The sequence below is a fragment of the Pholcus phalangioides genome, unplaced genomic scaffold (genome assembly GCF_987345545.1).
Source record: "Pholcus phalangioides strain wild (caught in Gottingen) unplaced genomic scaffold, Ppha-v1.0 ptg000018l_1, whole genome shotgun sequence".
NCBI lineage: Eukaryota > Metazoa > Arthropoda > Arachnida > Araneae > Pholcidae > Pholcus > Pholcus phalangioides.
Genome location: NW_028301611.1, coordinates 10,837,806 through 10,865,073, shown reverse-complemented (window position 1 = coordinate 10,865,073; position 27,268 = coordinate 10,837,806). Strand labels below are relative to the sequence as shown.

At 41.4% G+C, this 27,268-nt stretch overlaps 1 protein-coding gene across 1 annotated transcript; it reads left to right on the top strand.

The window, feature by feature from the left end:
- On the top strand, nucleotides 1-24,614 carry LOC149071726 (choline/ethanolamine kinase-like). Its single transcript, XM_089247809.1, has 9 exons — nucleotides 1-300; nucleotides 7,707-7,932; nucleotides 8,963-9,090; nucleotides 10,123-10,239; nucleotides 11,657-11,718; nucleotides 11,992-12,082; nucleotides 12,920-13,028; nucleotides 16,679-16,876; nucleotides 24,441-24,614. The coding sequence occupies exons 1-9, from the start codon at nucleotides 182-184 to the stop codon at nucleotides 24,516-24,518; spliced, it is 1,128 nt and encodes a 375-aa protein (XP_089103935.1). The 5' UTR covers nucleotides 1-181; the 3' UTR covers nucleotides 24,519-24,614.
- Nucleotides 24,615-27,268: the final 2,654 nt, after the last annotated feature.

Here is a 27,268-nt window from a genome sequence, read left to right as displayed (position 1 = left end):
ACAACCGGTTGCCGCAGTTCCTGGAATCGCGCGATCACGGCTAGAGTTGTTTCTTCATCATCAAAGTTCATCGCTTGCTTCCTCGGTTTTTTCGGTCCTTTTCGTTAAAAAAAGAAAAAAGAACCACTCGTTTTTTCCATTCAAATCGAACAAGAAGTCCTTTTACTATCATTGTTAAATCATGTGGGACGAAGATAAAATGGATGATTTCAAGAAAAACGCCCTCGACACATGTCGGGAGTTTCTCGGTGGCCCATGGAAAGACCTGCAACTACAAAACTTCCGTTTGACCAAAATCAGGTAAATCATCAATATATTTTAGCATATTTGGTAGCCGCTGTGCGGTCGCGTGGACGGCCTCTCACCGCGAGGACCCGAAACCGACCACGACCCTCCCCGCTCTGTCCCCATAGGGGGATATAAGCTGGTCACCCAGAAGGTTTGGGCCATGGTGGAAGAGCGATGCAACGTCCGGAGCTCTAAGTACCGAAAGACCACCAGCAGGCAAGAAGACAAAAAGTTGAGGTTACATGGGCCCACAGAGTAATAATACTATAGAGTGCGCGCGAGGGGTTACAATGTGAAGCAAAGATCCGGAGTCACGTGACTGCGGTCGAAAGCCTGGTCAGGGAATCACGCTGGCAATGCTTTCCTTATGGCTACTCGTATGACGATCTACACGCGCTGTCTTATTTTTGATTAGGATGGCCTACACTTGCGCAGCTTTCGGATGTTCTGAGCGGTTTAGGAAAGGGGGACCAGTATCCTTTCACAAGGGAATACTTTTTTGCTTATTCCTCTTCTTATAAATTAAAAATTGGAATATTAAATTGACGATTCAATTGATTTCTGACGTAGTCTCAGTTTTTAACGACTCCATTTTGGATTTAATTCAATTAAAGTTCCAAGTTTTGGTAAAATTCAAATGTCATGAATCATTATTAAATGTTTTAATAGAATTTTTGGCAATAAATGATTGAAATTGTGAGTTTTATGAAGTTTTAACTGAAATATACGTCTCCGCAAGATTTGGCGAGATTTGGCGAGCTAGTGAGTTCATTCGAGTTTTGCTCAACTTGGAAGAAAATATGCTTTTCAGAAGGAGAAATTTATGAAGAATATTCTATTTAAATAGAATGTGAGGAAAACTCCCCCCCCCCCCCCCCGCCTAGACAATTGCAGTTTTGCATAAAAATGCATAACAACCTCTAAAAATAATTAACAAATTAATAATATCTTATAAATAATAATAGTTTATAATAAATAATAAACAACCTCTAAATAATAATAATAAATAAAATAGTATTTTTACCCCTCTTCACACCTGAGATAAAACTATTACAGAAAAGAAATTTTTTATTCATTAATTTATGTTTGTTGTATGTGAAATTGCCGCTTCAAACAAGAAAATTAATTATTCAATTGATTTTTTGAGTCAATATCTGTACTAAGACCTGAAGTCATATATTATGTACCTCAGATGTTATCTTGAAAAAGAATCATTCTAAAAACGATTTAATACCTTAAATTAAGATTAACATATGCATACTTTTGGAGCGAAGAGATTACATATGTCACATATATATATATATATATATGTGACATGTGTAAATATTATATTATATATATGAAATATTATATCCTAAAATATTATATATATATATACACACTTTAAATTATTACATATATACTCTACATGGAATTTTAATTCTTATAATTTAGAGAAATTGATGATGAGATTCTGTAATTTTCTTGAGTAAAATCTATTTTAATCCTGAAATATTATGTAAGTGTTTACAGTTTTGTGTGATGAGGTTATAAAAGGTTTTTCAGGAATGTTAGAAATGAAACTTTTTCTTATTGTTTGAATATTATTTCATGACTGAATATGGTATGAGTGTGAATGTGTTACATTACATAACATAATATGATGCATTATAATTAATTATACATTAATTATGAGTATATAGAGTAATTGTAATGTTCTGGAAAGATATATTTTTGTTTTAATAACCCCTAGTATAAATAAATTTTCGAAATTAAAAGCGACAAAGTGAATGAAGAGAATATTTAAAAATATAAATGAATTAGGCTTTACAACATATACGTTGTTCCGTTTTCCAATATTTGTTTATTTTATAGAATTTATTTTTTCAAATCTGATACTCCCTAAATATTTCACATAAAAATGAGTGAAATTCATTGAAAAAATGAAGGAAAGTTTTCATCAACTTGATCGAATTGAGTCAAATTTCGTTACAGCAACATCCTAGCTTCTGCGAAAACGCGCCAAATGTAATAGCGCAGAACCTGTTCTTTCCCCGACAATACTGCTCATCTTTTCTTCACGTTCGACAAGTTTTATGAATAGCGTGCGCGGTCTATTTATATCTTAAGTCTATGCATGGGCCGGTGCATACGCACGTCGCCATCAGGTCACGAAGTTGGCCCACGAGTATAACTACAGACACACACATATATATATATACACCAAGGGCGTAGCGAGGGGGGGGGGGGACTTGGGGGTCTGGTCCCCCCCCCCCCCGAAATGTGAGAAAATGACCGAAAAAAGGGAAAAAGATGGCCAAATCCATTGTTCTGTCACTTTGGTCCCCCCCCCGAACGAAATTTCTGGCTACGCCCCTGATATACACAAACATATAAACACTCATATACATAACATATACAAGACAGGCGACATTGTCCATTGACAGCAACGGGAATCAAGGAACTTCATTGTCTATCAGAAGCCGCGCGCACAAAGACACCGTGAGACAATTTTATCGCGAGGACCCAGGTTCGAACAGCACCCGTGGCACAGAGGTGGTTGACTGAAGTTGGCTTTCTGTGGTTCCCAACTTCGAGGAGCAAATGCGAGTCGATCCCCCCCCCCGTTAAAATGTCTCGCGACAGAGAGCAACAGACCTACACAACGATGCAATTATTCAATCATTACACTTCGCTCATGGGTAGAAAAACTGATGGCAGATGGCGGCATTACACAGAAACAAAATTCAACTTCAGGTTCACAACACGCACACGCTCATTCCAACATGTACCAATGCGTTAGACGTTCCGCAGGGTAATGTGGACGAGGTGCATGTGTGGTTTAGTAGTAATAGTTTCCCCTATTTCTAGGTGCACATGCAAGCCGGGGTGTCCCCTTTGAAAAAAAATAAAATCTCGACACAGACTTTGCAACTTTGGATTATGCTCATTAGAATGTTTATTCATTATCAAGTTCATCTTCAGAAGATATAGAGGGCAGCACATGAACGCGCCGAGCCTTACAAAATCCACTTGGTGTCGGTGCATCAATTGGCTCTTTTGAGTGCAAAGTGAAGAAACGCTTCACTATACTTACCGGTCACCAGTTTTGACCCACCTCAAGAACCTTTTCACGATATACAGGGTGATTCTAAATTCATGAGATAAACTTTGAGAGTGAATACAAGATGCCTAAACAAACATTTTCGGTCATAGAATGTGTTGTCGAATCGCAATAACAAACACAGTAGAGGGTGTTTGTAGGGTGTACGAAACAGCCCTTCCCCAAAAGAAAACAATATTTTTTTTATCCGACGTATTCGGTATGTGCTATCAATAATTCGAGGTTGCAGGGGGGTTATAATGTGGTGGCCTTCTTATGGTGCAACCTGGGTAACGGAAAATTGACCACAAGTCATTATACCGCTTGTCTTTCTCTGGCGCAGCATAACCTTGATGGTTCTCACACGAATAAAAACCAAACCCCAATCCAATACGAAGGTGCATATGCACCAATAAAAACTACACTTTTTTAAACCAAAATTTGGTTTCTATTCGAGTGTGTGGACAATCAAAACGTCATGCTGCGCCAAACAATGACATTGTCATTGTTTGGGCTAGTCATCCTAGCTTAAGCCAAGCGTGGATCCAGAGAAATGTATTGGGAGGCCATTTATTTGTGTATTCGTTTGATTGCTCTGCAAAATGCGGGACACAGCAATTTTTTTCTATATTATTCAGCTCTTGGGAGGAGTGATCGTCCCCGTCCCTCCTCTCTGGATCCTTTGGTGATAAGCGGTACAATGACTTGCGGTAGATTTTGCGTTACCCAGGTTGCACTATGATGATAAAGAAGCCTACCACATTACAACCCCCCCACTAAACCGAACATGCACTTCGTACACATTCCTCTGTGGAATTTCTAACGAATCGGTACATGTCAGAACGTAACGTATCAATGTATGTACATGCATATGAATGCTGTCTGACTTGCTAATGCTGCCATTAGCAGTATTAGTGGTATACACGTATTCCAAAACATGGAAAACGTGTTCCATGTTTTGAAGTAAAGATTGCAAATGTTTGAATTCTCGCGTTATTACAACCCCCCCCCCCTGCACCCCTCGAATGATGGATAGCACATATCGCGGCAAATCGGAAAAATATGATACAGTCGACGAAGCTTATTTGAACATGAACGAATAATAACATGGATATTGTCATCATTCGGTATTTCTATCACTTTCGCATGAAACAGACCAGTATCATAGCATGGGGGGAAAATTAATTTATAGTTATCAGAGAGAGAGAACCTTTTCGGATAAAGTTATAAATCACGTAGGAGGCTAGAAGGTTCTTCTTGTTTACAAACGTTTTCGTACTTGATGTGGTAAAGTCCGTAGTATTTTCGCTGTGCGATCCATATCCGTGTGGAGCTGCTTTTGCAATGGTATTTCTATATGGCAAATGCGTTAGGGGAAAAAAAAGAGCTTTCCTCCTTGATCAGTTTCCTTCAGTTAACGACCAAATTCAAATCTATTTCCCCGAGAAACTTTCTCAAGAGATGTATGTGAAACGTATATAATATACTAGCTGATACCCGGCGACGTTGCCCGCCCTGTAAAAAATTTACATACATATAGCTTATGTATTACAACATAACATTGTTATACAATCATTTATACAGTTATACATATCATTGTTAACAATTTCTTAATCAAAATATTTCTGCATTAAGTAAAAAAAATTTACTTTCATTTTTAAATATTTTAATTAAAAACTTCAGGCAATCGCTTGTGGATACACAATATCTTTGGTTTTTCCATCTGGTGTGTACATGTACAAATTTTTGGGATTTCCAACACGCGAACAGGCGACGAAAAGCTGTCCGTGAGAAATACAGGGCTCAAGTAGGTTGATACCTGCCACTGCTAACGACTGGCCTCGCGCTTTGTTGATTGCCATAGCAAAAGCTAAAAGAATCGGGAACTAATCGCTTGAAAGTGAATGGCATTTCTTCAGTGATAATTGGGATGCGTGGAATGAAGACGTCTTCTCCTTTGGCACATACAGTTAGAATCGTTGCTTCAAGGATGTAATTGTGCAATTTTATCACGCAGAGTCTGGTGCCATTGCAGAGTCTCGGTGTCTCCAAATTTCTTGAAAGCATTATAGGTACTCCGACTTTGAGGGTCAAGTTGTGAGGTGGCACACCCGGAATATCCAAAGAGTTCAGAAATTCTGCAAGATATAGAACTGTCTGCGCTGTGTCTGTGACAGTGTCAACCGATTTGTAAGATTTGGAGTCTCCTGGAATAATTTTTAGGATTTTTTCGTTGATCTTGTTCACAATGTCATTTTTCGGTGCCAGAATCGCTCTCAGAAAGGCACTCATGGTTTCGGTGATTTTGTTGAATGTTTGGGAAGACTTTGTCTCCAAGTTCTTGAACTGAGTTTAAAAACTGGTAAAATCCATTTGGGAACGTAATCAGTCCAGTGCGCGTGAGTCCACGGGAATTCTTCCATTGCCAAGTTTGATCAACTGATGTGAAAATGATAGCAGTGCCGAGTCATTTTGCAGTTGAACTCGCATGTTGGTGGATAATGATAATTTTTTAGCTTCGTGCCAGAGTGTTGATGTCCTAATGAACTCGAGGCGACCACCGATAGACAGCACCTTCACTTCAAACCCATCTCACTAATGGCAGTAAATTGCAATGTAGCGATATGGCCAGAGTTGGTGTTTGGTGAAGTAGAGTGCTGATGATTTGAGGCAAGCATTGAGTTCATCAGCTGGCGTTGAACATTTTTATTACCAGTTTTATCGCCTAGTTGTTGTTCTGACGCCATATGTCCAGCTTCTGCAGCGAATATTATTCAAACTCCTTTTAATCACTTTTTAAATTGAAACTATACCTCAACGATGGGTGGTTGATGAGATAAAGGCCACATTAGCACTTGCAGAACACCCTGTATACATGCAAGCAAAAATATCTGGCGCTTCCCGGGTTTTTTTTTAATTACTGGGAGGATTGGAAAAGTGACAAACCATTATAAAGGAATAAACTGTTATGATGGCAGCGTTAAAGATGTGACAAACCATTGTAAAGGCATATACACACGTCTGAAACGCATTGTTGGGAACCACGGTAACCAAAGTAAACGTTCCGAAAGTGATTGTTGAGGCCCCCAAAACCATTGTTGCCCGACAGTTTTCCGCCCATTTAGGGCATTTGCCCAGCTCTGACGAACTTTTAAAGTAGCCTACGGCTCAATCCCGGTCCTGTTTGGTATATGTGCAAAATCTGGCGACGATCGGTCTAAAACTGTAGATTTGTATAAAGAGCATACATACATACATACATACATACATACATACATACATACATACATACATACTTTCACATTTATATATAAGATAACGTATAAACGTATATATATGTATTGTATAGTCGAATCCCGTATTAACGAATACCGTTATAGCAAAAATCTCGTTTTAACGAACACTTTTCTTATCACCGAGATAAGTTTACATAGGAAAAATGCAGAAAACACGGAATTCCTTTATAACGAAATTTCGTTATTACGAAGCGATTTCTGCGATCTCTTGGAGTTCGTTATAACGGGATTCGACTGTAATTTGTGATAAACATTAGGTAGTTCCATTCTAGCGTGTCACAATGGCTGACCTGACTAACAAAAATGTAGAATTTCAGCTTAAAGGAAAAATAGAGATCTTGTTTTAGAACGGAAAGAATTTAAAAAAAAAAGGAAACGATTGTGGCAACCAATGATGTAGGAAAGAAAAGCAGTTACCCCATTTTACCTATTTATACGTCCCGTTCAACCAAACGGGATCATAGTTATACGGTGTAGTCACCGTACTGGCAAAACGGACGTTTTTCGTGTTTAGTTATCATTTGGTTATTGTTATCAGAAAACCCCAAGTCCCGATGTGATTGCATTAAGCGGCGTGGACTGTGTTTTCTTTTCTGTGAAGTTTCTGTTGTGCACACTCATTAAAAAAAATCCTCTACCGCATTTGCTATTGCGATTCGACTATACATGCTATGGCCAAAAATGCTCGTTTAGCAGGGACGTAACTAGGCTGGGGCAACCGGGCCACTCCCCCTAAGCCCCGAGCCGAAGATGGGGGGAGGTGCCATCACCTAAGTTTACATTTGTTTCGCATAATAATAACCTTTTCAAGAAGGGTCCCAAGGGAACCCCCCCAAAAAAGCACACCACGGCCCTGTTTTTTGTTCAGGTATCTTTTATACCCCTCTTGAGTTTTGTCCTAGGAATTTAGAATCACCCCGTATGGAACCGCTTCGACTGACGAGGACGAACGCTGTGATGTATATCGAAAAATATAATTAACGAATTGCACTTGAAAGAATATTAATGCATATTTTTTCATGTTTATTTCGAAATAATAGCGGAGGCTACTCCAACAAACTATATTTGTGCTCATCAAATGAATCCTGGAATGACGACGTCGAAGGGATCCCGAAAGAAGTCTTAATAAGGATTCGAGGACCAATAGCAAGAGAGTTCGAGGATATTGTCCAGGACGCTGCCGTAAGCACTGTCCTAGCCGAAAGGAAACTTGGACCGAAAATTTATGGGTTTTTCGAAAATGGTCGACTCGAAGAATACATACCGGTAAGTGCTTAAACAAATTAATGTACTCTCTATATACTTGTAAAAGCCCACCTTAATAGGGCGTGCTCGACAGTCTTTCCCAGAACTATACCGCCAAAATAAGAGGTATGACATATACACGTCAAGACAAACAGTTATTATTCGCAATGGAAACCTGCGGTCGCAAATGACTTTTATGATCAGCGCATGTTAACATGGGATTTAAATCATTGGCGTCAAAATAAAGGGGAAGGGGGATCCCAAAGTAACTCTGAAGTGAGGGGGAGGGAATATTTCCCCAATTTTACACATAATGCTGTTAAAAATAGGGTGATCATACGTCCCGTATTTCCCGGGGCATCCCTGTATTTTCACGTAATTTTGTCCGTCCTGATTTTTTTTAAGAATGTCCCGGTTTTTATTATATTTTCAACGAAGCCTACTTCAATTTTTATTCTTTATTGAAACTATTTCCCCCTCTAATATATTATATTACGATAATTAAAACTATAAATAAGAACATTCATCTCACATATTTGCTATGATAAACGTTTCATTTCGTGGAATTCATTTCAATCCACTGCAATTTGCAGTAATGCTTTGTTTCCCCGCCATTGGCGCATTTTTTTAGCGATTTCTCCAATAGTTGGCACCTTTGCTTACGTTTGGCGTCATTTTTTGTCGCCAATTGGCGATGTCCCGTATTTTCCCGTATGTGGAATTCCAATGTTCTGCATTTTTTTCAAGAAAATAGTCTAGTTAGAAGGAAAAGAGGCGATTTCCTCCCCCCCCCTAAAATTGCCTGTGACATGAAGGAAGAAATTTCTCTGTCTCTCCAAGTGATGAAAGTGAGGAAGGTTGGCATTGGCGACTTTTGAAGTGGGGTGATGCACGTGTCCTCCAACTAAGTGGGTTATGACCCTGGGCTCCATTGGGAAAATTGCTTTTGTTGACATGTGCAATCACTCCTCTAATTTTGCGATAGAGTTCTGAGGCGCCGCTGAATAGAATCGTCATGTGATGTGTGACTCCACTATATTTCTCATTCCAGTCAGTATCCCTGAAATCAGAGGACGTGGTCGAGATGTCTCTGCCTATCGCCAGGGAGTTGGCCAAAATCCATTCTCTTCGAGTCCCAATGAGGAAGAGTGCAAGAAAGCTGCACAACATCGTCATACAGTAACAACACATATGTTACGTACTGCCAAAGTCCGAAATCGGACTGGCTGACCGGGCCAATGCCCGAATTTCGGGCTTTCACCATTCCCTCTATTGTGGTCGAGTGGTCATAGTGACGGACTCGCATCGCGAGGATCCGGGTGCGAACCCCACTGTCACGACAGTGATGGTCGGGTGAAGTTGGTTTCCTGTGGTTCTCAACTTCGAGGCGCAAATGGGAGCCGATCCCCCCCCCCCCCCACATTAAAAAGTCTTGCCTACAACGATAAATCATTCAATCACTACACTTCAGTCATAGTTAGAAAAAACTGATGGCAGATGGCAGCACTACACATATAACAAGCATTACATAGAAACAAACTTCACGCCAGGTTTCACTACACGTACACGCACATTCCAACATGTACCAATTCGGTACCTGGGGAAAATATAGATGATATCACAATTAAATAATTAAAATAATTATCACAAAAAAAAAACACGCCAACGTAACGATGACCCCGAATCGTAGGGATAGCTTTTTAGGGATATAGAGGGATCAACATATATAGGAGCCGACCAAAGTCCAGCGAAAGCCTGAAATTTGGACATTGGTCGAGCGTCAATTGGGCTGGTCAGTTTCTTGAACTGGCCGATTTCGGGCTTTAGCAGTAGCAATTATGCATACAACGATTTTGAATCTCTTTTAAAAAAACAAAAAAATACCGTGTGTCATACAATAATTCGTAAGTGGCCGTTCAAGTACTACGTAAGTAAATTTTTAGCCATTTTTTTCCCCTTCCCCCCTTGTCCTAACTCATATTTTCATAAAGGGTGGTTGATGACGTAAGCATTATCCAAACCCCCCCTCCCTTCCTCTTGTCATCGAAAGTCAGCAAATCGGAAGCCCCCCCCCCCCCATCCATGATGACGCAATACTTGAACGGCCCCTAAATGAAAAGATGTGGACATCGATCGCTATATGATGTTTCAATTAGAAAACAAAATACAGATATTTTTGAAACGTAGTTAAAAATATTTGTTTCATTCTAGATGGCTTGATGATCTGGAGGCTAATGCTCACATGATACCGGAAGAACCCGGGTTCAATTCGACCCTGAAGAGCATGGTTGTCAATGGACAGCTACGAAAAGATTTTCAGTGGTCCATGTAAGTATTATGAACGATCTCTTGTATAGAAATACGTGTCCGAGAACTCAAACAGCGAAAACAAGAGGGTGGGGGGGGGGGGGGTGTTGTTGGTACACACTTCAAGGGGGGAAAAATTGATCGCAATGGAATCTGTGGAGACGAGAAATACTTTATTTGATCAGAACCAAATTAACACGCAATTTACCAAATTAACATTTGGTTTCAAATATTAACCCTTCGAAGCCCCTTTAATGGTCAAGTGGTCGTAGCGATGAACTCACATCGTGAGGACCCGGGTTCGAATCCCGTTGACGCAGAGAGGTAGTCGACTGAAGTCTGTTTGCTGCTTTCCAACTTCACGGCGTGAATGTGAGCCGATCCAACACCGTCTATAGCAGAAGGTCTCGGAAGCTCGTGACGTCACTGAAAAAGTTCATTTCACCTATAGCCATTGGATATACTACAAAAAAGGGGTAAAGGTAGCGCATGCGTCGGCCTGCCATATCCAATGTCGTCTTAACGCATGGGCTCACCCGGGCACGGCTCGGGGTCCTCAAGAATGGAGGACCTCATAAAAATGAGATCTGTTTACTAGAATTTACCAGGTAGGGCCTCAGAAAAACCAATTGGCCCGGGGGGGGGGGGCATGATGATCTTAAGACGGCCCTGGCCATATCCAATGGCTATAGGTGAGATGACCTTCAACAGCAGGCGTCTTCAACCCGTTGCGCGCGAGCACCACGGCACTCTCTGAAGCATCTATAGTGCTCGATGCTTGTGTTCGATTTCGTGCTCGTGAGCACTTGGCCAACATTGCAATTTGCATGCAATGTTTTAATAATTTACAAATTGCATTCAAGGATTGAAATCCGCCTGATTACATGCATTCGTACGTCAGCCTTGCCGTAAGGGTGCTCTCCTTTTGATGATTGGTACAGGCAGTGCTCGCGACTAGGAAAAAGGTTGAAGACCTCTGTGCTACAGTCACGTCACGATTTTCGCGCGGAGGCCTTCTGCTATTATAGACAGTGTTGGTCTCTGATCTCTCATTTAAAAAAAAAAAAGTCTCTACGCAGAGAGCGGGCAGACCTACAACACAATACTTACATAACATGGGGGAAAATTTAAGCATTTACCATCTTTACTTCCAAATGGGAAAGCCGTACCAACAAGAACACGACAAAAGATCAATTCTGACAACATAAATACGTCAGGGCCACACATACGATCAGAACACACATTTCGGCAGGTACCAATTCGTTCGAAATTTCGCAGAATAATGTGTGCGAGGTGCATGTACGGTTGAGCAATGGTATCAGTAGCCATTGTGAGCGATTATTGTTGTTTTTTCCTTGAAATTAATACAATGATTAACACTTGAGGGATCACTTGAATATGATAAATATATATTTTTTCTCTTCGTATCATCAAACAGTGAGCTTATAGAAAAGTTGGATTCGCCGTCAGTCGTTTTCTGTCACAATGATCTCCACGGAGGTAACTATCCATTAATTTACATATGATAATAATACAGTATTATGAACTGAATTAGCCACGATCCCAAAAATATAAGAATGAAATTTTAATGGGAATGTACTATTGGAGGAGACGAACGAAGATCACGCGAGTGCGAAGTTGGGGGGGGGGGGCGTCAAGCACTTCTCGAGTGCTTCAGCGAGCACCTTTTAGCAAGCTTTAGGTTGAAGTTACTTCTTGCGTTAATGTATCATTATCAAACATTTTGTGTTCAACTGAGTCTAAAATTTTCAGGAAATATTCTCCTAAGGAACGACGTACCGCAAGGGAGTGACTTGAGTCCAATCCTCATCATCGATTTTGAATTTGCGTTTTACAATCACAGGTAATGTGTCAAAAATTGTTATAACAACAGATAAATGCATAATATTTTTCTAAATATCTTGATGCTATCACGGGTAACTTATTACAAACACCATATTTCTTGAAGATGGAAACGGGATTCATTAATTGCGGTGTTTGAATTCCCAAACGTTCTAAAATCATTTGTTTCATTAATTCCGAAATTTTTTCTTTCATTAATTCTGAAATTTTTTTCATTAATTCTGAAATTTTTTTCATTAATTCTGAAATTTTTTTCATTAATTCTGAAATTTTTTCTTTCATTAATTCTGAAATTTTTTCTTTCATCAATTCTGAAATTTTTTCTTTCATTAATTCTGAAATTTTTTTCTTTCATTAATTCAAAATTTTAATCAATTATGGAAACATTTATTTCATTCATTCTAATTCTAATGAGCATTTTGACTGTGTTGTGGCCTTTATATTTACATTTGTATAAATTTTCATTCATTCCCACAAATATTTTTTTTTCATTAATTTAGAAATTATGTATTTAATTGCAATTCCATAATCATTAATTCCATAAATTCCAAAATTATGTCTTTCATTGATTCTGAATTTTCAATAATTTCAAAACCATTTGTTTCGTCGGTGTCGAATTTTCTGAATCCGTCCTATCGAAGCCTAGTAATACGGGATAGGTATCGAATTCAGAGCAAGCATGCAAATGTATTGACATGCGAAAATCTAATTTCAACCGTCCATCGCGTCGATATATTAATGTAGCACAGTAGAGGCAGAACGAAACTTTATGTGTTGGCTTCTATGAATTATCATGATCACATATCTGACCAATGGCTCTCCATTTGCTTCTTCGCAGGAGCTTCGATATCGCTGGACAGTTCTGCAGCAGATGTTTCGACGTCAACACTAAGGAATATCCCCACTATGAATGTCATATGCAGAGATATCCTTCAAGAGAAGAACAGGTAAAGTAAGATCCATCACGCCAAAATAATGTTAATTTCGAATCATTATTTTCATTAATCCTTCAAGCGGCACAGCCAGGGCCGGACTTGGTCATTTAGCGGCCCGGTGCGAGAACAGACGCGGTCTTCTTTGATTTGCTGTATGTATGTATATGCATACCGCTTCCCCCAGCCCTCGAGATGGTAAGGCTTAAGAGAGAGAAGAGATTAACTTATTTTTGTCCAACACATTCACCGAAAATCAATTTATAGGGCCCCCTCTAAACGACAGAGTTCGCGTCCGTCAAATAACTTTTTCGAGGAGGCTCCAGACTGGAGGGCCGTATTAACGCATGGGCATAGGTCCAATGGGTGGTTAAATTTTTTTTTGAATTTGCCAGGCTTTTTTACTTCACCAAACACCAACTCTGGCCATATTGCAATTTACTGCCATTAATCATTTTGGTTAGAAACGAAGGCACCATTTTATCGATGATCGCCTCGAGCGCGTTAGGAAAATATCTTATCTATATTCTCTGTTGGGTTTGAATCTGGCACCGTGACGCAACCTTCACGGTTGTAGGCGAGCATCTTACCACCACGCCACTCGGGCGCTGAAAGCTAGGCTGCTTAACTTCGGTGATCGGACGAGAACCGGTGTTTTCAGCATGGTATGGCCGTTGGCGATTGGGATGGCTGGTGCCTCAAGTCTGATAGGGAGACGTGCTCAGAGAATCTCTTTCGCACACCCCCCCCCCCTCCCCCGAGGGCAGGCCAGTCATTTGGGGGGTTTGAAGGTTGCTTATGTCATCAACCGCCCTTTTTTGAAGACATGAAATATTCTAAGCTGCTGACGAAATTTTGCTGACGCGGGGGGGGGGGGGGGGGGTCATTGTTTTGCTGACTTTTGCTGACAAGGGAGGGGGAAGAGGGTCAAACATGTCTGAAAACCTGCTTACGTAATACTTGCACGGCCCCTAACTTGCATCGGCGTGCTAATGCTTCCTGTGTTACTAATAGAGTAGGGATTTTAATTACGCGTCCCGGTGCGATAGCACCCTTCGCAAGTGCCTAAGTTCGGGGCCGTGGGCACAGCAGGGGGAAAAAACCCTTCGAAAAATGTCATACATTTTTTAATGAATTAAACTCTCTTCCGATTTTCAGCAGCTGAAGAAGTATGGGGGTGTGGGGGAGTGTTTCATTGAGAAATCAACTTTCCCGAACAATGCTCAAATAAGAGGATTGTAAGGAGGCGAGATATTACGCCAATGCCGCTTAAAGGGTCTAAAGCAGTGTTTCTCAACCACCGGGCCCTGACATCATTCATACCGGGCCGCGAGTGATCAGCCGTTTCATTTTCCCTCATTCATTTTCCGTTGGTCGTGTGTTTGACCAGGCCTTCGACTCACAAAAATGAATGAAACCGGGCCGCGGGCTTGAAAAGGTTGAGAACCACTGGTCTAAAGTGTATAATAACACTGTCAAGATAAAACAATATTTTCAAGTTCATTTTAACGGTTTTGGGGTATTTCGGGGCTGCTGATTTTAAAATTGATGTTGGTTTTGACGAATTGGTTCTAGTTTTTGAGATGAGGCACACACTGTCATAATTTTTCAATAGTTTGCAGCTACTTACTTTTGCATCGAATCTTAACTTTCCTATTTCATTTACTCTATTATTACGTTCAGTGCCCTAACTAGGCAGGTGCAAAAGGTGCACCCGCACAGGGCCCACTTGGGAAGGGGGGGCCCTAGAATGGACTAGAAGGGGCCTAAATGCAAATTCTTGCACAGGGCACAGGAATGGCCAGTTACAGCACTGATTAGTTTTATATCATAATTAGTGCCGTCTTAACGTATGGGCTCACCCTGGCGCGGCCCGGGGGTCTCACAAAAATGAGATCCGGTTGAGAGTTTCTAGAATTTACGAGGTAGGGCCTCAGAAAAACCACTTGACCCGGGGGGGGCCCATGATTCTCTTAAGACGGCCCTGATCATGATCAGACACCAGTGGTCTATATGTATTGATCTCAAGTTTATTACTGATTTATATTACGCGCAGTTTCAATGTGGTTTGTATGCTGTATATACTACGGTAAATGCGATAAATGCAGTTATTATGTATAAATAACCGCATTTATCACATTGTTATTACTATGCATACTTACCAAGCATTTTGGCAAGTTTGATAAATTTCCCAAAATTTATCACTTTTATCTGTGATTATGCATAGTACCCCACAAGCGTCGTTGGTAAATTTAATAAGTAGTAAAAAATTATCACTTTTACCGGCAATTATGCATAATAACCAAGCGTCGCGTCGTTGGCCAACATGATAAATCGTACTATATGATATACTATACAGGATAATTCATACATGCAATTTATCTTCATATTGGGATACGATCGTAAAATTTGTTATCATTATATCGGGGTCCGACTATATTCCTCACACATACTAAACTCGTTCGGAGTTTTTTTCATATTCACCGAATTCACCAATTGATACACTAGCGTAGTATGCATAATCACATGTAACGGCGATAAATTTCAAGTATTTATCAAATTTACTAACGATGCTCGGGTATCACGCATATCCAACGGCGTTAAAAGTGATAAATTCATCAAACTTACCACGATGATTGGTAAATATGCATAGTAACCGGTTATCACGTATAAGAACCGATTTATCACATTTACCGTTACATATATATTATATTAGATGCTGTGCTTATGTTCAAATTATTACTGCTGAAATTTAATTTTAGCTTCATCTCAAAAACTAGAGAAAATCCGACAAAACCAATGGCGGATTCATATCCAGCCTCCCAAAACCACTCTACAAATCATTGAAATACAGTCGAGTCCCATTTTAACGAATACCGTTATAGCGAAAATCTCGTTTTAACGAACAGTTTATCACCTAATCCCCCAGATAAGTTGACACAAGAACAATGCAAAAGCCTGGAATTCCTATATGACGAAATCTCGTTTTAACGAACAGTTTATCACCTAATCCCCCAGATAAGTTGACACAAGAACAATGCAAAAGCCTGGAATTCCTATATGACGAAATCTCGTTTTAACGAACAGTTTATCACCTAATCCCCCAGATAAGTTGACACAAGAACAATGCAAAAGCCTGGAATTCCTATATGACGAAATCTCGTTTTAACGAACAGTTTATCACCTAATCCCCCAGATAAGTTGACACAAGAACAATGCAAAAGCCTGGAATTCCTATATGACGAAATCTCGTTTTAACGAACAGTTTATCACCTAATCCCCCAGATAAGTTGACACAAGAACAATGCAAAAGCCTGGAATTCCTATATGACGAAATCTCGTTTTAACGAACAGTTTATCACCTAATCCCCCAGATAAGTTGACACAAGAACAATGCAAAAGCCTGGAATTCCTATATGACGAAATCTCGTTTTAACGAACAGTTTATCACCTAATCCCCCAGATAAGTTGACACAAGAACAATGCAAAAACCTGGAATTCCTATATGACGAAATTTCGTTATAACGAAGTGATTTCTCCGGTCTCTTGGTGTTCGTTTTAATGGGATTCAACTGTATCTTTGGGAACAAAATCAGTGGTGGAGCAAGCAGTGTAATCAATATCCCAATTATAGATTGCGTTTGCGTGTCTTTTATCTTTTGCAGGAGTCATTACTTGACGCTTACCTCGAACAAATGTCCAAAGAAGTCTCTTTGCCGAAGAACTTCTGCATGGAGCAAGAGAAACAGAAAATTCTGAAAGAAGTAGAAGTTTTCAGGATATATTACAGTTTCGTTCCTGCCATATGGGCTTTCAAGATGATAGTCAGTGATGGACACCAACATTTCAACTTGGGATTCGTCGTAAGTTCATTCCTATCACTTGAAACCTAACTTCGGTGGTCATGTAGCCCGTATTTTATGGGGTATTCCCACATTTTTCCTGTATTTCTTCCCCATCCATGGGCGAGATAGACCTGAAAGTCTGTATGGGGGCATGATGATGATGACGATATGACTTCATATATACGCATATACAGGGTGATTCAGAAAAGATGGGGGGGGGGGACTTTAAGAGGTGATAGTACACAACAATACAAACAATTGTCATCAAAGAATGCCGGTTCTAACATGAAACGTAAACACGCTAGCGCGTTTCGAAACGGCCGCTCCGCAAACGTTAAAACGGCATTCCTGATGAAATTTATCGCCAGAAAAAGAACACCATGCATGCATATGTAACCTGGAGAAGAAGAAGAAACCGTATGCAAATCTGCGCCATATTGAATAAAAGGCATGGACGCCAACTCTGTGAAGTTATTCCAACGTGCAACCGTTCTAACAGTTGTAACGTACGGGATAATGGCGCACTTTAATAACACTTCGTCCGCGCAGTTTATTCACTGAGACGCTGATTTGCATACGGTTTCTTCTTCTCCCCCAGTTTACATTTGCATGCTTTTTCTCCCGATAAATTTCAACAGGAATGCCGTTTTAATGTTTGTGGAGCGCGCGTTTGCGTTTCACGTTAGACCATGCATTCTTTGATGGCAATTATTTGTATTGGTGTGTACTAGCGCCTCTTAAAATTTACCCATCTTTTCTGAATCACCATGTACACATTAGATCAGTTGGCTCCGCCGTTGACGCTGGGGGTGGGGGGCAGAAGGCTAGTAGGGATTTCTCGACAACGTTGAGTCAAAAACCCTGATGGAGTTGATATTGGCCCTAAATCCAGTCCTCGATTGGTGCGGGTAATTTCGACGAAGTCCGGTGGGCCCTGCTCAGTCAAAGCCACTTATCTTCACCTCCTCGTCGGGGCCCCCTGGGATCTTGTATGCTAAAGCAACAAGACTCGAACGAAGAAAGTGGTAGCTTCTCCCTTGTGCGATCAGAAGAACTGGAGGAACTCTGTGGGGGATGGAATGGGGTCTCAGAGGATGTCTGCAGTAGAGGGTACAGGTGAAAAACTGGGTTTAGCGTTTCCTGGGCCGCCAGGTAGTACAAGGGCCCGAACCCTGTCTAGCCAACGGGGAGGCTGCCCTATCAACTGGTGTATAATCCCGCTCGTCCTGTATTTCCAGGTGGCACCTGGGTGGGGTAATGCTCGACGATGCGGGGGGGGCTCTCCCGAGGCCACTACTGCATGAAGGAATCTGGGGTCAGCTCTAGGAAATCTCCCTCTGAGGAAACCCAGGGATACTGGTCGCACAATCTCTCTACAAACTGACCATGAATTTGGAAAATAAGGAAAAAAGAGAAAAAAACGCTGGATGCCAATCCCCAAAGCATCTAACCCCTGCACCAGGAGGAGAGGTGGAAGCGAGAGTGAAAACGAGAGCCGAAGCACGTGCGGAAGCATCAGCGGAAGCACGTGTGGAAACACCCGTGGAAGCACAAGCGGAAGCCAGGAACCCTGCTGTAGAGGGAAATCAACTTCTCTCGGCCAACGAGAAGAAGAAAACCAAAAAGAAACGCCAAAGAGAAAGGCGTAACCTGGAGAAAGCTCTGGCAAATGTGACCTTGGCAGAGAATGATGCAAGGAATGAGAAGGCCATCACGCCTGGACCCTCAGGAATTGCATCGGGCACTGCCGAGGCCTCACAGACAAAAGGGGCCATTCCTCGCAAGCGTGGAAGAGTCCCTGGCGACACGCCAGAATCAAATTTCAAGAAGCCTTGCAAGGACTCTTCCTACAGCAAGGCTACCAAGAAAGGCATCACCCTCAGGGTCCAGGCTAAGGATCCAGAAAGGAAACTGACTCCAGCTGATGTGTCTCACATTACCAACTCGGTGGAGGACCAGATGCTGGAGGACACTGGGGGTATTTACCCTCACGTTGATCGAACCATCTTTGGGGAGGAAGGTCTTCGCATTATATGCAGAGACCAGACCACCCTGGGGTGGTTGAAAACAGTAATCAACGGTTTACCACCTCCACCAAACGTTGATGGTCATACCGGGTACCTTGCCCTAGGACCTGGTGATAGACCACCAACGAAAAAATTCTTTGTCTGGATTCCTGGAGATAGGGATCCTAACAAATCCCTTAAACTCCTCAGTAAATGCAATGAAGATCTGGTGTCTGGCCAACTTCACCTGCGAGCTGTCATCCCGGGAAATGGGGGTAATACCTTGGTGATCGGGGTGGAGCAAGCGATGGTGGAGTGGCTTTCCACTAGATCTTTCACTGTGCATTGTGGCTTGAGTGCTGTCACATTCAGGGAGCCATCTCGACAGCACAGGCCAACAATTTCTACTCAACGGCCTGAGAAGCCAACACCTCCCCAGGCAGAAGAACGGTCAGCACCCGCTGATGAAACGGGGTCTACATCCAGACCCTTAGATGCAAATAAGGACAATGACCCAGAGATGGAAGTGGCGTTGGACCTGGAGTATAACACCGGGTCCGACTCTGATCTATCCTAGGACATCTCTGCAACCTCCTTGGTTAAACCTATACACCGAGTGGTATTATTTTACCCACTGGTAAGTAATTTTGTAACATACCTTGCCAATGTTATTTAGGCAGATAAATTTACAACATAGCAAGGCTGCATCCTACAACCTTGCAGCTTCCTTTCGCAACCATAATCATTTTGTAGCTCTGATTCAAGAACCATGGGTCAGAAACGGGATGATTATGGGCCGTCTACCCAACTCCCAACTCTTCGTTAAGAAAGGAACGGGGTTTCATCCAAGAGCATGTGTATACCTTGCCAAAAGTATCCATGCCTGGGCACTGCCACAATTCACATCAGAAGACGTTGTTGCAGTTCTGATAAAGGGCAAGGGACTAAACAAGAATCGCCTTATTATGATCTGCTCAGTCTATATGGCCTATGATCTCAAAATTCCGCAAATGTTCTGTGAACTGGTGGAATACTGCGAACATCACAATATAAGTATGATATTTGGATGTGATGCCAATGCTCACCACACAGCGTGGGGCAGCTCAGACATAAATCAAAGAGGAGAAACATTACTGGAGCTCCTCATGAAAACCAATCTGGTTTGGGCTAACCAGGGGCACACACCGACTTTCCGTACATGTAATCGGGAAGAAGTTATTGATCTGACCCTGGTCTCAATAGATATTGCAAACACGATCAAGAGATGGAGGGTCAGTGATGAACCCTCCTTATCTGATCATATGTTCATAAACTTCTACTACGAAGCAACATTTACTCCCACTTTTTTTCGGAATTTTAAGAACACAAACTGGGATCTTTTTAATAGAAACCTGGAAAGCCAGCTCAACACTCTCGCCAACCCCTGTGACGAGATCTTAACAGTAGATGACTTGGATCACCATGCTGCCATTCTGACAGAGGTGATCAGGAACTCAGCGAATCAGGCGTGTCCACTCAAGCCTGACAAATCTAAAGTCTACTCAAAAAATTGGTGGACTAAAGATCTTGAACTCCTCCGTAAAGAAACGAGGAAGGCACACAGGAAGGCTGTTAGGACTAAACTTGAATCAAATTGGACTTACTATAAGGAAGTTCAACGAAAGTTCAAGAAAGAAATCAGAAAAGTGAAAAATAGTTCTTGGAAGAAGTTCTGTACAGAGATGAATTCACTGTCAGAAACTGCCAAGGTTACCAAATTGATCAAAAACAATTCCTATGATAAAATTAATGTTATAGAACGACCAGATGGTAACTATACTGCCAGCCCAGTGGAGACGCTGGAATGTCTTCTGGACTATCACCTAGGTGGACCAACGGAACCAGACTGTGGTGTACAGGCTACGCCCATCCTGGAACCAGTAGACACCTCAATAGCCAACAAGATAGTTGAATATGACAAATGTACCGAAGCCTTGAGGGGATTTTCTCCCTTCAAGTCACCAGGCACAGATGGAATATATCCTATCTTTTTACAAAAAGGATGGAAAGTTATAGGCATTGAGCTGATTCGCCTCTTCGAAGCCAGCCTAGTTTTGGGATATATACCAAAAGTATGGAAGAGCTCCAGAGGTGTCTTCCTACCAAAACCAGGAAAAGACACCTATTATAAATCATCATCCTTCAGAATGATTACATTATCTTCTTTCCAGTTAAAGTTACTGGAAAAACTGATACTCTGGCATCTTCAAGAGATTCCTCTCTTAATGGGTAAGATTAATGTGAACCAGCATGGTTTTAATACAGGGTTTTCCACTGACTCTGCTCTTCATCAACTGATTTGGAGAATTGAAAACACAATTATCAATGGACAATTTGCTGTTGGTATTTTTCTGGACATCGTTGGAGCCTTTGACAACGTTACTTTTGACTCTGTATGTAAGGCACTAATAGATTTTAACATTCCACCTATGTTAACTAGATGGATTGATCATATGCTCAGGAACCGAACAATCACTGCTCATGTTCTTGATGCCCAAGCTGAAAGAGCTATCAGAAGAGGATGTCCGCAAGGAGGAATCCTTTCTCCCTTTCTATGGAACATGGTCTTCAGCTCCCTGATCTCTGATCTAATGAAAGGACCAGGGTATACACAGGCATATGCAGACGACTTAGTCGTGCTCATTCAAGGGCATGATTTATCCACAATGAGGATTCTTGCTCAACAAATTTTAAACTCTGTCAGCAGATGGGGTGACAAACACCAACTAACATTTTCCACGGAAAAAACCAGAATTGTGATTTTCACATGGAACAGAAAATGGGAAATTGGAAACTTAACCCTCAAGGGACAAGAATTAACCATATGTGACAGAGTGAAATACCTTGGATGTCACTTGGATTCTAAGCTCTCCTGGAAATCCCATATTCATGAACGAGCTAAACGGGCCACTAATATACTTATGCTGTGCAAAAGAATTATTGGTAAAGCCTGGGGATTAAACCCTAAAACCACTCAGTGGATTTATACTGCCATTGCACGCCCAATGCTGAGCTATGGTTGTGTGGTATGGCACCAGGTGTTATCAAAGACCTCTTATGAAACTGTCTTGCAAAAAGTGCAAAGACTAGCTTGCATTCTTATCACGGGAGCCTTACCCAGCTCTCCCTCCATCGCCCTTGAAACTACTCTTAAGATACCACCTCTGAGATGGTACCTACAAGGAGAAGCGTTTAAAACTATGTATAGGATGGAAAAAAATGGTACATGGTGCAATCGACCATATATGGGATACAAACCTTCTTTCAAGAATCATCTTGACAGCTGTCTACTGGGAAAAGCGGAGATACCCTCTCTACTAATGCCAAAAGACTCCTGTTCCAAAACAAAAAATTTTACTAAATGCTTCACTATCCACATACTCAGGAGAAATGAAGTTGCCCACATAATTGATAGCATCTCAACAGGAGTTATTGAATGTTACACCGATGGCTCTAGGATTACTGATACTGGGGCTGGAGCAATTTTCCGCATCTTTGGAGTGGATCACGACTACCATAAGATACATTTGTATCTAGGCAAAACGTCGACGGTCTTTCAAGCTGAAGTATTAGCAATAGCCATACTGGCTGAAAGTCTGATTACCAAAGGGTATCATGGAAAACAAATTGTTATCTTCTCTGACAGCCAAGCAGCACTATTGGCTCTTGACAACTTCCTCAAGTTTCAACTGTGTGTAAAATACTGCACTGACATGCTGAATAACTTGGCCGCATTGAGCAACAACATCAACCTTTACTGGGTTCCTGGTCACGTAAATTTCCAGGGAAATGAACTCGCAGACCAGATAGCCAAAGAGGCAGCGAACATGAAGCTATCTGGTCCTGAACCTTTCTATCCTGTTTCGATGTCAACCATCAAAGGAGATGTCAAACAATGGATAGAAGACAAACACATGCGGCAATGGAACTCAAGGCAGGACTGCAGACAGGCCAAGCTGGCCTTGGGAACCCATCCGAATATTGCTAAAAAACTTATCTCATTGAACAGGAAACAAATTCGACAGGTTATACAGATCATCACTGGTCATGCTAACCTAGCGAAACACCTACACAACTGTAGTTATACAGCTTCACCTATTTGTCCTGCGTGTGGAGAAGAAGACGAAACTCCACTCCACTATGTGGGACGATGTCCCGCCTTCTCCATCCCGAGAAGGAACTACTTCGGTGATCATCAGGTGACTCTAAGTGAAGTTGTGAATGCTCCCAGCATTTACAACTTGGTAAATTTTCTAAATTACACTAAACACCTAAATTCATGGTGAGTTTCAATTCTGCTTTAACTTGAACTTTCATGCATTACTATTTAATAACCTCATGTTGAGTTCTCAGCCATATCCCTGAGACCTTCTCTGCTCCTTTTCTAAAAGGGCACCGCAGACAGGAGCAGCCTCAAATTCTCTGACATGGCTTTACTGGTTGCGGTTCTCCTTAATGTCCCATACAGAGACCCAATACAATGTGTTAATAGACACCATAACTCTCGTCCCCGGAGCAGTCACCAAACTCTGGGTATTTCCACAGAATAATATCTTTCTTCATTCTTACATGACCTACAACTCATGTTGAACCACTTGGTGCTAGAGCAATGGGCAAAATTTTGCCTAAGCTCTTCCCCTATGGGACGCCAAATGATGATGATGATGATGACGCTGGGGGTGGGACGTACGTATCTCCGCCCGCACCCCATCCCGGCTCTACTTAAAATACATGATGTCCAGTTTTTTTAAATAAGCTTAGGGGTCATTCAAGTATTACGTAAGCAGATTTTCAGCCATTTTGACCCCCCCCCCTACACGTTGTCAGCAAAACACTGACTCCCCCTTCTGTCAGCAAAATTTCATCAGCTTAGAATATTTCATATCTTCAAAAAAGGGTGTTGGTTACGTAAGCAATCTTCACACCTCTCCTCGTCATCAAAAGTCAGCAAATCCGAAACCCCCCCCCCCCTCGATGCTGACGTAATACTTGAATGACCCCTTACTTAAATTTGTCATCTTTTGGGATGAAGATAATTTTTATAAGCTACAAATTATTTATAACTTATGATGATTGTGACAATGGCTCGGACTTTTATGACCTAAAGATGAAACGTCGTTGCTGATAGGTTAAAAAAACCCTGAAATTCAGGTTATTTAACCAATCAGCAACGACTTGTCATCGTTAGGTCATGAAAATCCTAGACCTAGTTGTGACTACAGTTTTTTCCCCTTGAAAGGCATTTTAATTCGCTGCGATTTGCGGTATACCTACAGTATTCCACCACCAATTAGCAATTTTTCAAGCATAGATTAGACGAGCGTTGCGACATAGAGCAACGGTTTTTGGTTATAATTTGCTATGTCCCGTTTTTTTCTGCATTTTTCTCGAAGAAATATGGCACCACCAAATCAACACTATTGTTTTACCAAAAAAGAAAAAAAAAGTTTTTCTGGGGAACTAGAAATGTTTTATGTGAATTTCTGTTAAAACTCATTTGCACGTCTAAATAGCATTGTTCTATTTATTTTACACAGGAATTTGGATTGAGTTTCTTAGGGTTTGTCAAGAAGTTCAAGGCGGAATACCTACAAGAACATCAATTGCCAAAATAAACTTATCTCAAGAAAATTATTATTTTTTTCCTTATATGTATGATTCTGTTTTCACTGTGTGTCTCTAGTTTTGATTATTTTCTAATTATATTCTTCGTCTGTTCATTATGTTTACGGCCCCTATTTTGTCAATGTATTTAATTGGTTAGCCCAGGCGAGTTCGAAATTATGAGTTTTCACGATCACTTTGAAAGAAAGAAGAAGAGTTTTGTGTCGCAAAGTTTTGGGAGGTGGAAAAATTGTTCGTTCTTGTCTCATTGGGAGGAGAGAAACTATTTTGGGACAAATTGGAAGGGTAGAGACTATTCTCGGACGGAACGGGAGGAGAAAACTTATGACCTCATTGGGGAAAAAAAAATTTCTGGTCGCATCTTAAGGAGAAAAACTGTTCCGGGACGCATTGGGAGGAAAAAAGACTATCCTGGTCTCACACATTGGGGGAAAAAAAACTCTTCTGGTCACATTGATAAAAGGAAAACGTTTCTCGTTGCATCGGGAGGAGAAAAACTGTTTTGCGACGCATTAGGAACAGAAGAACTGTTCTGGGGCGCATCCGGAGGAAAAAAACTGTCCTGGTCTCATTGGGAAAAAGCAAAACTGTCCTGGTCTCATTGGGAAAAAGCAAAACTGTCCTGGTCTCATTGGGAAAAAGCAAAACTGTCCTGGTCTCATTGGGAAAAATAAAAACTGTCCTGGTCTCATTGGGAGAAAGAAAAACTCTTCTGGGGCACATCGGGAGGAGAAAAACTGTCCTGGTCTCATTGGGAAAAAGCAAAACTGTCCTGGTCTCATTGGGAAAAAGCAAAACTGTCCTGGTCTCATTGGGAAAAATAAAAACTGTCCTGGTCTCATTGGGAGAAAGAAAAACTCTTCTGGGGCATATCGGGAGGAGAAAAACTGTCCTGGTCTCATTGGGAAAAAGCAAAACTGTCCTGGTCTCATTGGGAAAAAGCAAAACTGTCCTGGTCTCATTGGGAAAAAGAAAAACTGTCCTGGTCTCATTGGGAGAAAGAAAAACTCTTCTGGGGCACATCGGGAGGAGAAAAACTGTCTTGGTCTAATGGGGAAAAAGAAAAACTGTCCTGGTCTCATTGAGAAAAAGAAAAACTCTTCTGGGAGGCATTCAGAGAAGAAAAACTGCTCTGGTCTAAAAGACAAACATTTCTGGTCGCATCGGGACGAATTGGAAGGACAAAACTGTTCTGGGGCGCATTAGGAGAATAAAACTATTCTGGGGTGCATTGTGAGGAGAAAAATGGTTTTTGAACGCATTGGGGGAGTAGAAAAACTATCCTGGTCTCATTTGAAAAAAAAAAAAAAAACCATTCCTGGTAGTATTTGGAGGCGAAAAACTGTTCTAAGACGCATTGGAAGGGAGAAAAGGTTTCGATATGCATTGTGATACATATTGAACCCGTTGTCCCGAACAAGCAGACGTATTGTTCGAGGATGTATTGGGAAGAGAAAAATTGTTCTGGGAAACACACATTGTGGGAAGAAAAAACTGTCTGGTCTCATTAAGTATAAAGTCTTCCATTACAAACCGCTATGGGAGGTACGAACGCTTCATTTTCGCATTTCTAGCGGTAAGCAAGCATCTTGTGTATCGCAGGAGGCACGGAAGACTTCGACGTATTTGTCAGGGTAGGAATGCTTTTTAAGCATTTTTATGGGTACGGACGTCTTTCGGATATTTCTAGCGTTAAAAAAAGGTCCCTTTGAATCTTAGGTGCCACACAAATCTTCCACACAGTTTTTAAGGTGCCCGTACGTTTCTCATATATTTTTATGGGTACCAACAATTCCTGCGCATTTCTAGCAATATGAAAGCTTCCTGAAATCTTCAGAAAGCACGCATGCACCCAATGAATTTTAAGAGACACGCAAACCTCACGAATTTCAGGAGGCATGCATGTGTGATTTCGACGCGCGTAATTCCAGGGGCATGTAAATTTCTTACGCATTTCTAAGGGACGCACTTCTCCCACGCATTTCTGTAATTACGAACACCTTTTACGCATTTATGTTTTTAAGACCTTTTTTCATCGCATTTGTAACGAACGCGAACTTCTCTCCCGAATTTCAAGGGCCCTCCAATGCATTCCTAGAGGCAAGCAAGGCTTTTACGTTTTTCTGCGGGTATCAACTAACGCTTTCTTGTTCATTTCTGTGGGCACAAACCTAACGCATTCTTCGCATTTCTTGTTTCACGCAAACGTCAGGAGGCACGCTTTTTACGCATTTCTAGGATTACGAAAATTTCTTACATACGTGATTTCTGTGGGTGTGAACACTTCCTTCATTTACAGCTGTACGCAAGCCTCGTGCACATTCATAGCTGTACGCAAACCTTTTATGAATTTAAGTGGGTACGCATTTCTACTTGTACGCAAGGCTTTTACACGTATTTAGGGGTTACGCAACGTTTCTTCGCATTTACAGTGGGGAACGGGGGGGGGGGGGTAAGACAATAGTACTTCAAGCATGAACGGTTGGTGACCAGAGTTCTAAGGGGCCATTCAAGTATTACGTAAGCAGATTTTCACCCATTTTTGACCCCCCCCCCTTGTCAGCAAAACACTGACCTTCCCCCCTGTCAGCAAAATTTCGTCAGCAGTTTAGAATATTTCATATCTTCAGAAAGGGGTGGTTGATGACGTAAGCAACCTTCAAAACCCCCCCCCCTCCCCCTTATCATCAAAAGTCAGTAAATCCGAAACCTCTTCCCCCTCGACGCTGACGTAATACTT